At 43.3% G+C, this 12,323-nt stretch overlaps 1 protein-coding gene across 1 annotated transcript in view; it reads left to right on the forward strand.

Moving 5' to 3' along the window:
* Positions 1-8,728: 8,728 nt before the first annotated feature.
* LOC138279156 (vomeronasal type-2 receptor 26-like) overlaps positions 8,729-12,323 on the forward strand; it is a 118,818-nt gene continuing 115,223 nt past the window's right edge. Inside the window, exon 1 of the mRNA XM_069219378.1 lies at positions 8,729-8,749. Within this exon, the coding sequence (XP_069075479.1) occupies positions 8,729-8,749 (21 nt within the window). The remainder of the gene's footprint in view (positions 8,750-12,323) is intronic.

Below are 12,323 nucleotides of genomic sequence, written 5' to 3' on the forward strand. Positions count from 1 at the left end.
TATAGTCATCTCCATGCTGTAGTTTACTTTAATGCTGGATTTGTAGTCATGCAGAAGATGCTTAACATATGTGGCCTTTCAGCTGTGTATATGCTGCTTTCTTGATGATTGTACTTATGAAGGACCATTGAGTGATGGGCTGGTAATTTCTTTTGTCATTGTGGTGTAGTGTTGGCTCAAGAGTGGGATGATCTGGCCCATCCTGAGATCCTACCATATTTAAGCATGACTCCCCCTTCTCCCCTTCTGGCTCTGCTTTATTAAACATCTGAGATCACATCACACTCCATATTATGCATAGTGCCTGCCATGTTTCATGTGTATGAATATCAACCTTTTTTGGTTTTACACAAACAAACTCCCAAAGCAGTGCCAATATGCCTTGTCAATGCAAGATCTCTAGCCGTTCTCAATGTTTTTGAGCCATGCTGTACAGCTGCGCGTTTGCGGGCAGCATGGTTGAGAGTGAAAACAAGCGCTAAGACATGGCTTGTTTTGATCATCTCATACCACTTTTTTACTTTCAGCTATGCTTCACAACAGCTGTGTTTCTGCACAGTATGGCTAAAAACATTTACAAAACCTCAATAGATCTCATGGAGGCGAGATCTATTGTCTTTGGAATGGCTGTTTTGGTATTAACGACCTGATAGTAATAAGGTGCCGCTTAAATCACTGGAGTACAATTCTGTGGATTAGTTTTGCACCCACACAAACTAAATCCTGCAGTATTGGAAACCCATCAGCGGTAATTCTCATCACTTTATATTGGAAGAGGAAAATCATCTCTTATAGCCTTAGAACCCGCCGTAGCTCCGTGAGGCTTTGTTCACAGCTGTTGCGGTGAACAAAGCGAACATTGGAATGTTGGCGCTGCGGGCTTTTACCGGCCAGTAAAAGCCCGCAGCACTCCATTGTTTTCAATGGAGCTGCCAACGTTCAAATGTTCTAATATAGGCTATGACATTTTTAATGCAGTAAACAAGATATCCGTCACTTTTGTGATTGAGTAACTCCTCCGTCAAACTCTAAAGCAGGCCCGTAGTACCTGAATCACAGTGTGAGCAGGGGATGGACAGTGCATGGACACTAATCAAACTAAATTGATCTTTGCTTGATCCAAACGCCACAGAAAGAAACGAAAGTGACTCATGGCAAGCGCTGTCCCATTAGAATACAGTAATGAAGATTGACGATAATGCCAATGAATGGCAAACGAAGGGTGGGTTCCAAGCCCATTAATGAACACAGAAGTCTTGCAAGCGAGAGCTCAAGCACAAGCTCATGGGCAAGCAGGCTCGATTAAAAAACGAGTAGTATGTTTAGCACTGCACGTGTCCATCCACAACCACTGGCATTCCAGCACTCTCCCATAGAAAACAATGGAGGTAGGACCCTAAGAGAATACCACTAAGGAAACAATGGTAAATTAAAGTATTTCAAATAGTTGAAATATAAATCCATATAAATGAATGTTAAAAAAATATAAAAGGCGTACATATTTAATATTTAATTATTACATATTTTAATACACTAATTTAAATGATAAATGAACATTAAAATATTTATTTTTCTATTGGTGTGTCTCTTTTTTACTGTGAATTTCAGAAAAATAATTCAAAATATTTCCGTAGTTTATTAGAATATGACGTTGAAATAAAATTATTTTCTGACTTTTAAATGAAAAACATTTCACCTTAAAAATATTGTGATGCATATTAATCATTATTATGAGTGGTGTAATGGAAAATATTTAACTATCACTAATAAAATGTAATGTTACATTATTGAATACATTATTGAAATATTTTATATACTACTAATAAATATGTTCAATAATTATAACTATATTTACTACAATAATGGATGTTTATTTATATTTTAACTATTTTATATAATTTCATTTCGCTCAACATTATTTCCTATGGGGTTTTATTTTAAGTCCCTCCCTCCATTATTTGCTGGTGGAGGGTGTTGTACGACCAGTTCTTGGCCATGTACTGTGGTGGACTCACTACTGTTGTTTGTTTTTACAAGTTACTTGCACTTGGAGTTTGTGAATACTAAATAAATTTTAAACTTACTCAGAGGTGTAAAGTTACTTACAAGTGTAAGTTATCATTATTAATCTGGGCCTAAATAAGGCCATAATCTATCCAACACACCATGATATTATATTCATGGTTTCAGCCCAGTTTATTCAGATTTTCTTTTTTGACAACTACACCTTTCTTTCTCAGTGTTGCCAGATTTCATCTCACTGTTCTTGCCTCATTTCTTTCTTCTTTGCAGATCAGTTATGGGGCTCAGGACCCTGTACTCAGTGACAGACTGAGATTTCCATCTTTTTACCGGACCGTCCCAAGTGAGCTCTCCTTCTTCATTGGAGTTGCTCAGCTGTTGAGACATTTCGGGTGGACCTGGGTGGGGATCCTGACAACGGATGATGACAGCGGGGAGCTAGCGCTGCGAGAACTTAGAGAGGTGATTGGCCAGGTCGGAGGCTGCATCGACTTTTTCCATATGATTCCCCCTTACCTCTCTAGCGCTGACCCCCTGAACCTGGGTAGAGTCATAGAGACTGTGAGGGCATCAACGGCGCAGGTCATCATTCTCTACTGCAGTTCACTAAATGCTATTCATTCTTTCTCCCCCACTGAATGGGAAACACTGCCCCCTAAAACTTGGATTTTGTCATTGGCTATATCTAATTTTTTTTAGTATAAATTTATGATAAATTTATTTCATGGAAGTCTGGCATTTTTTAATCCAAAAAGAAGAAATTAAGGGATTTAAAGATTTTCTCCATGATGTTACCCCATCAAAGTTTCCAAGTGATACAGCCCTGGAAAATCTATGGGAGATAAATTTTCGGTGTCTTCTAATGGATAAAAAAAATATCAATGAGACAGACGCTCCATCTGATGATTATTGTTCAGGAAAAGAGACATTTGAAATGTTGGATGGATATCAGAACATCAACTATAGTCTGATAAATTCGATTCGTACTGCTGCCTACTTATTGACACACGCGTTACATAACATGTACTCATCTGATCCCAGACCAGGACCAGGAGGTGCTGCTTGGAGCTTAATGAAGGAACAAAAGCCTTGGAAGGTAAAGTGCATCACATGCAAAATGGAGACAGAGATACGACTCCTACCCTTTTAGGTCTCACGTTAGCCAAGACATTTTGAATATATTACAATTACACATGTAATATACTTGTTTACAAATACTTCTCTTCATCTATTGGTATGTTGTTGTGTCTTTCACATTTGTATTCTGACCACTACAGCATGGGGTAGTGGGCCAGCCCAGTTTACCCATTGGTTAACCTCACTGTGAGTGGCGGCATCTTGCCCTCTCAAGAGGAGCACATCTGCACACAAAATAGCTCTCGCTATGCTAGTGGTCACAATAGCAGTGCGTGCTTTTTGAGCAGCAGATTAGTGAATTTACTGAAGCACAGCTGCCAAGTTTTCAGATATGTGTGTCATTTGCATGATTTCAAGGCACTTATAAGTGACATTTAACTGCTGAATGTGTCACACAAAGGGCCAGATGTCCACACATTTGGCTTTGCAATTTCCTAATTGCAAATTTTTGTAATTCGCAATTAGGAAATCACAAACATTCATGTATTAATGTGTCTTTGACACATTGTGCAAGTCGCAGTGGGTTGCAAATATGTCTACCTCATTAATATTCATGAGGTAAGTGTTGCTTTGCAACCCATTCTGAATCGCAAGAATCACAGGGATAGTGGCTTGCTGAGATCAGCAGCCCACCATGTGTGTGATTGCTTTTCCAATAAAGCATGTTTTTTAAATGCAGCCCATTTTCCTTAAATAAAAACAGGATCCATTTCATGAAGAAAACAGAAAGGTTCATTTTTAAGAGCAGGCAGTGGTCTTTAGGATCACTGCCTGCTCTTAAAAATGTTTACACCCACATTCATAAAGGGGAAGGAGTTCCTTGGGACCCCTTCCCAATTGTGAACAGATTACTACCTCCTTTAAGAAGCATTAAAATGTGAATATTTTGCAACCTCATTTAAGTTACAAAAGATTCACACATACCAATGCAACTCAGTGTTAGGAATGGACGCCCTAAACACTTCTCTTCCTAATATCGAATTGCAAAAGCGATTCAGTAACAAGTTATTGTGTCACATTTTCCTTCTGTACATTGCAAACATCATTTTTCTTTGTGAGAACAATGCTTTGTACATCTGCCCCCTAGAGTGAGACTTTCTCATGAGTAAAACCAAGCAATGAAGTTCATAGAAAAAGATAAGTATGATATATTACACCCTTTTAGGTAATGAGGTCTAAAACGTGAAACTGCTGGAAAATCCTAACCTAACCTACTGCCCTATTTTAATATCATGAGTTGCATGTTCATAGTGCAGTATTCAGTTATTCAGTTGCAAGCTGGTATCTCATAGCACTATAAATACACAAATCTCATTTCCCACTCTACCAACCCGGTGGGAATTCTGCTTCTCTCTGATTGCACACACATTCACCCCAGCAGAGATCGCAGGTTTCTAACGTAAAAGAGTCCATTAATCTAACTCAAGCTGACAGCGAGCTGGTAAATTCTAATGCCTGCATGTCTGAAGGTTCACTCCCCCAGTGGTGGGTCAAGCTAGATCCCTCCAGTTTTCCACCGTTGGAGGTGTAATAGAGTAGTGTGTAATACATATAGACTCACACGGGGTGTAATGATGCGCGGTGTGAGCCCGCCCCCACCCAGGCCAATTGTTGCTCTGTAGTAAGTCTCCTCCTCTAAGCGCTACACATTAGATATTAAAGATCCTCACCAGTGATTTGTCGCTCTTTGTAATTCCTGATTGATTGACCAAAAAGGTTAATTGAAAGCCAGCAGAATCATTTAACCCTCTGAAGCATTCCTAATGATGAAATAGAATTCAATATATTAAGAAAAACAGGTAATAACCTATTATATTCATTTTCTTCTAATTCTTTTATGTATCACAGTGGATGGGATTGAAACAGACGTTTGTGCTTCAAAAAGTTGAGACTAAGTGAAGAGAGCATCTCCCTCTGAGTACTTCTCTATCAGTGTAAAGTGTGTGCAGGGGTATTATATGCAGCAGTTCCACTGGTGGTCACATCTTTAAAGGGACCCTTCCGGCACCTCACACTACCCTCCGTACCCTCAGAGAGTGGCTTGTGCCGGACTCACTGCCGACTGAGGAGGTCGCTTTCAGTAATGACTCTGAGGGGGGTCACCAGATTCAAATAATGATTCAGTGGGGGTGCCCGTGCTCCAGTAATGATAAAATGGGGGTCCACAGAAGTCAAAAGGTTGGGAACCGCTGAGCTAAAGAATCCGAAAGGGATGATCTTTAAATGTTCTTCCCAAGGGCCTGATTACAACCTTGGCAGAGGGAATTACTCCGTCATGGATATCCCACCCGCCGTACTTCACGTTCCATTATATTCTATTGAACTACAATACAGCGGACGGGATATCCATCGCATTTGAGATGCAGTAATCCCCTCCGTCAAGGTCGTAATCAGGCCCCAAATGCCGCTCCTGTGTTTATTCTTAAAACCAAATCGCGATTCAGGACCATGTTACAGAATCACAGTGTGGGTTTGGTACATACAAAATGTTCAGAATTGTCCTTTGCCACAGTAAAATCACTGATATTTCAGGTCCAGCTTGTGCTGGTGCAGGTTCTTTTGCAGTGAGTACTTAGTACATCAATATTGATCCCATCTTCTGTGTGTGTCATTGGAATTGGCACACTTTGGATGAACTTCATATATATATATATAGAGGAGAACCCTGATGCAGGACTGCTCCCTCCTTCTTCTCCTTCAAACATATCTTTAGGATTTTCAGCGATGAGCACACTTCTAATGTCTTTGATGTTGAACCACCTTTTTATATGTTGTCATAGTCCCTTGCTGTTTTTACTCAACATTTCAAGTGCATTGTTTTGCTTTTAGTTTATGTTTAGCATGAACTTTGTAAATACAATAGCAAGCAACTTTGCTTAAAGATCCTAGAGAACCAGCTTTTATGTGGAGATTTTGATTTTGTTCATTGAATGCATATTTAGGAGCTATAGATTGACTTAAGTTTAGAGCAGACAGAAAAAATTCTATTTTGCTATCATTTAGGTGTTACAGGGCAGAATATATTTGATCGTGTACCTGAGTGCTCTCCAACCGAAGATGAAGTTATTGATAAATATCAGATGGCTCTGAAGCAGCTTCACATCTGTTTTGAGGGGATGGTCAATATAGGTGTCCATAAGTGTTATTTTTATTTCCAAGGTTACCAGTCGAACCAATGATTCTTAATTAACAGCATTAAATGATTTAGCATCATATAGTGACTTTGAGATTTTTACTTCACAACTATTAACAGATCAACACATTTCAATATGACATTTAAAGAAGGCAGAAGAAAGACTATTGCCTTGTAAAAATCATACTTTAGATGAGGTTGTACATTTTGCCAAGGGTATCGAAAGTTCATGGAAAAATGCTTAATAACTTGAAAGTTTCTATTTAATGATTCAGGTAGCAGCAATTCAGAAAATGTTCAGAGGCCCTATATATTTACTGAAATGTAAATTGGAGGATACAGATAATTGGGTGAGTTTGTTAATATACTTAGGGGGTCATTCTGACCCTGGCGGTCGTTGACCGCCAGGGTCAACGACCACGGGAGCACCGCCAACAGGCTGGCGGTGCTCCCAAGGGCATTCTGACCGCGGCGGTTCAGCCGTGGCCAGAAAGGGAAAACCGGCGGTCTCCCGCCGGTTTTCCGCTGCCCTAAGGACTCCTCCATGGCGGCGCAGCTTGCTGCGCCGCCATGGGGATTCCGACCCCCATACTGCTATCCTGTTCCTGGCAGTTTCGGCCGCCAGGAACAGGATGGCGGTATGGGGTGTCGTGGGGCCCCTGGGGGCCCCTGCAGTGTCCATGCCAATGGCATGGGCACTGCAGGGGCCCCCGTAAGAGGGCCCCACTCTGAATTTCAGTGTCTGCTTAGAAGACACTGAAATTCGCGACGGGTGCTACTGCACCCGTCGCACCCTTCCCACTCCGCCGGCTCTATTCAGAGCCGGCTTCCTCGTGGGAAGGGGTTTCCCGCTGGGCTGGCGGGCGGCCTTCTGGCGGTCGCCCGCCAGCCCAGCGGGAAACACAGAATAACCGCGGAGGTCTTCTGACCGCGGTGCGGTATTCTGTTGGCGGAACTTTGGCGGGCGGCCTCCGCCGCCCGCCAAAGTTAGAATGACCCCCTTAGTGTAGTAACGTTATGATGTTTTTGGAGTTTTATAAAGAAAATGTATTCTGTAATTTCAATAATTAAAATCTACGTTTCAGCCAGATATATGAAAGGCTTTGGAAATAATAGGGAGCACTGACCTATATATTCAGAATCCCGTTAGAGTTTGGAAGGTATGATTATTAAGAGACTTTTTTGATCACACAACTGGGATTATAATTGGAGATGAATAGGGTGTTTGGATTGCTTCACAGCTATGGTGTTTGTGTTATGCATGTTTACACACACATACGGAATGATTATGTATTACTCACTTTCTTGTGTTGAAAGGCCAATTTTGATCTATGTTAGGAATTATGGTGACATAAGGAATGTATTAATATGGTTCCCACTATCTAATACATAATTTATTTTAATTTAATTTAATATAACTTTGTAATATATTCTGGGATGTAATGTATTAATTGTTTATTATAATATTACTTATAAGAAAATATTATTATAGAAGGTCCTGATGAAATCCAGGGGTACGCCCCGGATGAAACATGTGTTGACGACGTTGGATGAACGGGAAATGGCAACTTTATGTAAAGGACTATACTGGAGGAATGGAGTAAATTTCTGGATTATTTAAACTTTGATTTATGATGGACTTGCAAATTCGTGGAGGACTGGATCATTTACATTTTGAAACTTTACCATCAGGAGAATACTAAGTTTGAAATTTTGTATAATGCAAATGTACAGGTGGCTTGTAAGAGAGTTTTAGTTACTTTTGGAGATTATAAATCTTCTCTAACAATTTGTGTTCACGTGTGCTAATACACATAGACCAAGGGTATCGAAAGTTCATAGAAAAATGTTTAATAACTTGAAAGTTCCTATTTAATGATTCAGGTAGCAGCAATTCAGAAAATGTTCATGTCTGGTCAAGGACGTACTTATAACACATCTTGAAATCAGACTTGTCAGGTGGCTAAATTCCTGTTTATTCGAAGGTTATCACTTTCAACTTTAAAAACTGTCCTACTTCAGTACAAGAAAGTTGGGAATGTAACAAGATTGGCCATTTTGGAAAATATGTAGATGTGGTAAGAGAATAAACATTGGGAGTGTATCAGTCGTAATTGAAACTGTCTTAGCAGAAAGGAAAGTGAATTAATTGATTCAGTTCCTTACTAACAAAGGTACTCTTTACAACTTTGGAGGTCTTTCGAAACGCCGCTCGAAGACTACCATATTACGACGTTGTGATGATGTCCGTCCAATTTCGGGCAGCAATCAGACCCCGTTGGGCTAGACAACTTCGTAACAGAGGCAGTTTCCACCGCCAGCACCACCACACCAACAGGACGCCGCCTGAAATATTACGGTCCGTAATAAAGTGCAGCGGTTTCCTGCATGGCGGTGTGTGCCGGTGGTGGAAAGCACAGGACCATCCCCTCCCGGATGGCCACCTTACGGAAGCAAGTAAGTTGATCTTCTGAAAGGGAGGTGGTGGGAGGGTGGGGGGTGTTGTGTGAATGTGTGTGTTAGCTGCATGTCTGTATGAATGTGGGGGAGTAAAGGGGTGTCTGTGTGTGCGTTTGTGAGTCTGTGTATGCCAAGGAGGGGGCGTTGTGTGTGTCTATGAGTGCTTGTATGTTTGTGTGAATGCAAGGGGGGTGCCTGTTTGAGTGCAGGCATTCAGGTGTATGTGTCTGTTTGAGTGCGTGTGTGCTACTGAATGGTGCGTGTGTGCGAGTGAATGGATGTATCTGAGTGCATGTTTGGGTGCAAGTGTGTGGGGGTGTATGTAAGCGAATGCGTGGGTGAGTGGGGGTACATGAGTGTAGGTGTGTGGTCATGTGGGTGTGTGTCTGCTAGCGACAGGAATGAAGATTCCTATCACCAGGTGCATGACCACCAACAGTTTCATGGTGGTGCAACCGCCACAAAAATTCCGGCGGTCTGCAGAGTTGTAGTACAGATGGTGCTTGTAGGAGGGTGGCCTGGCTTGTAGTGGGTACCAGAGGTACTTACAGCTTGTGCCAGGTCCAGTTATCCCTTATTAGTGTAGAAGAGGTGTTTCTAGCAGCATAGACTGATAGGAGGTAGCTATAGCAGAGCAGCTTAGGCTGAACTAGGAGACATGTTAAGCTCCCACTATACCACTGGTGTCATATGTACAATACCATAAGAAAACACAATACACAGATATACAAAAAATAAAGGTACTTTATTTTTATGACAATATGCCAAAAGTATCTCAGTGAGTACCCTCAGTATGAGGATGAGAAATATACACAAGATATATGTACAAAATATCAAAATTATGCAGAAATAGCAAAAGGAAGTAATGCAAGCAGTATAAAGTTACAATAGATTGCAATAGGAGCACATAGGTATAGGGACAACACAAAGCATATACTCCAAAAGTGGAATGCGAACCACGAATGGACCCCAAACCTATGTGACCTTGTAGAGAGTCACTGGGACTGTAAGAAAACAGTGAGGGTTAGAAAAATAGCCCACCCCAAGACCCTGTAAGGTAGGTGTAAAGAGCACCTATAACCCCAAGAGAACACAGAAGTCGTGATAGGGGGATTCTGCAAGGAAAACCAACACCAGCAATGCAACAACAGTGGATTTTCAGACCTGAGTACCTGTAAGACAAGGGGACCAAGTCCAAGAGTTGCAACAGTGTTGCGAGTGGGCAGGAGCCCAGGAAATACCAGCTGAGGGTGCAAGAAAACTGCCACCGGATGGAAGAAGCTTGGTGTTTTGCAAGAACGAAGAGGACTAGGATCCTCCCCATTTGAGGATGGATGTCACACGTCGTGAAGAAGCTTGCAGAGGTGTTCCCACGCAGAAAGACCGCAAACAAGCCTTGCTAGCTGCAAGGGTCGCGGTTAGGGTTTTTGAATGCTGCTGTGGCCCAGGAGGGACCAGGATGTCGCCACTTGGATGAGGAGACAGAGGAGGCACCCAGCAAGTCAGGGAGTCCTCACAGAAGCAGGCAGCACTCGCAGAAGTACTGGCACAGGCACTTAAAAGAAGAGTGAACCAGAGTCCACGCAGAGTTACAAAAGGGAGTCCCACGATGCCGGAGGACAACTCAGAAGGTTGTGCACTGCAGGTTAGAGTGTCAGGGACCCAGGCTAGGCTGTGCACAAAGGAAATCCTGGAAGAGTGCACAGGAGCCGGAGCAGCTGCAAATCACGCGGTACCCAGCAATGCAGTCTAGCGTGGGGAGGCAAGGACTTAGCTCCACCAAACTTGGACTGAAGAGTCACTGGACAGTGGGAGTCACTTGGACAGAGTTGCTGAGTTCCAGGGACCACGCTCGCCGTGCTGAGAGGGGCCCAAGAGGACCGGAGATTCAGTCTTTATTTGCCTGTGGTTGCAGGAGGGAAGATTCCGTCGACCCACCGGAGATGTCTTCAGAGCTCCTGGTGCAGAAAGGAGGCAGGCTACCCCCAGAGCATGCACCACCTGGAAACAGTAGAGAAAGCTGGCAGGATGAGCGATACAAGGTTGCTAGTAATAGTCTTTGCTACTTTGTGTAGTTTTGCAGGCGTCCTGAGCAGTCAGCGGTCGATCCTTTGGCAGAAGGTGAAGAGGGAGATGAAGAGGAACTCTGGTGAGCTCTTGCATTCGTTACCTGAAGAATTACCCAAAGCAGAGACCCTAAATTGCCAGAAAAGGAGGTTTGGCTATGGCTACCAAGAGAGGTAAGAGCCTATCAGAAGGAGTCTCTGACGTCACCTGCTGGCACTGGCCACTAAGAGCAGTCCAGTGTGCCAGCAACACCTCTGTTTCCAAGATGGCAGAGGTCTGGGGCATATTGGAGGAGCTCTGGGCACCTCCCCTGGAAGGTGCAGGTCAGGGGAGTTGTCACTCCCCTTTCCTTTGTCCATTTTCTCACCAGTGCAGGGCTGGGGGCTCCCTGAACCGGTGTAGACTGGCTTATGCAGAGATGGGCAGCATCTGTGCCCATCAAAGCATTTGCAGAGGCTGGGGGAGGCTACTCCTCCCCAGCCATCACACCTATTTCCAAAGGGAGAGGGTGTTACACCCTCTCTCATAGGAAATCCTTTGTTCTGCCTTCCTGGGCCAGGGCTGCCTGGACCCCAGGAGGGCAGAAACCTGCCTGAGGGGTTGGCAGCAGCAGCAGCTGCAGTGGAGACCCCGGAAAGGCAGTTTGGCAGTACCCGGGTTCTGTGCTAGAGACCCAGGGGATCATGGAATTGTCTCCCCAATGGCACTGGGGTGACAATTCCATGATCTTAGACATGTTACATGGCCATGTTCGGAGTTACCATTGTGACGCTATACATAGGTAGTGACCTATGTATAGTGCACGCGTGTAATGGTGTCCCCGCACTCACAAAGTGCGGGGAATTTGCCCTGAACAATGTGGGGGCACCTTGGCTAGTGCCAGGGTACCCACACACTAAGTAACTTTGCACCCAACCTTCACCAGGTGAAGGTTAGACATATAGGTGACTTATAAGTTACTTAAGTGCAGTGGTAAATGGCTGTGAAATAATGTGGACGTTATTTTACTCAGGCTGCACTGGCAGGCCTGTGTAAGAATTGTCAGATCTCCCTATGGGTAGCAAAATAAATGCTGCAGCCCATAGGGATCTCCTGGAACCCCAATACCCTGGGTACCTTAGTACCATACACTAGGGAATTATAGGGGTGTTCCAGTATGCCAATGTGAATTGGTGAAATTGGTCACTAGCCTGTTAGTGACAATTTGGAAAGCAGAGAGATCATAACCACTGAGGTTCTGGTTAGCAAAGCCTCAGTGAGTTAGTCATCACACAGGGAACACATACAGGGCACACTTTTGAGCACCGGGACCCTGCCTGGCAGGGTCCCAGCAACACATAGACTAAAACAACATATATACATTGAAATATGGGGGTAACATGCCAGGCAAGATGGTACTTTCCTACACAACCCCCCCCAAACGAAGGACAATAAGACTAGCCATGACCTGATGAGTCTTCATTGTCTAAGTGGAAATATCTGGAGAGTCCATCTGCATTGGAGT

The sequence above is a fragment of the Pleurodeles waltl genome, unplaced genomic scaffold (genome assembly GCF_031143425.1).
Source record: "Pleurodeles waltl isolate 20211129_DDA unplaced genomic scaffold, aPleWal1.hap1.20221129 scaffold_68, whole genome shotgun sequence".
Taxonomy (NCBI): Eukaryota; Metazoa; Chordata; class Amphibia; order Caudata; family Salamandridae; genus Pleurodeles; species Pleurodeles waltl.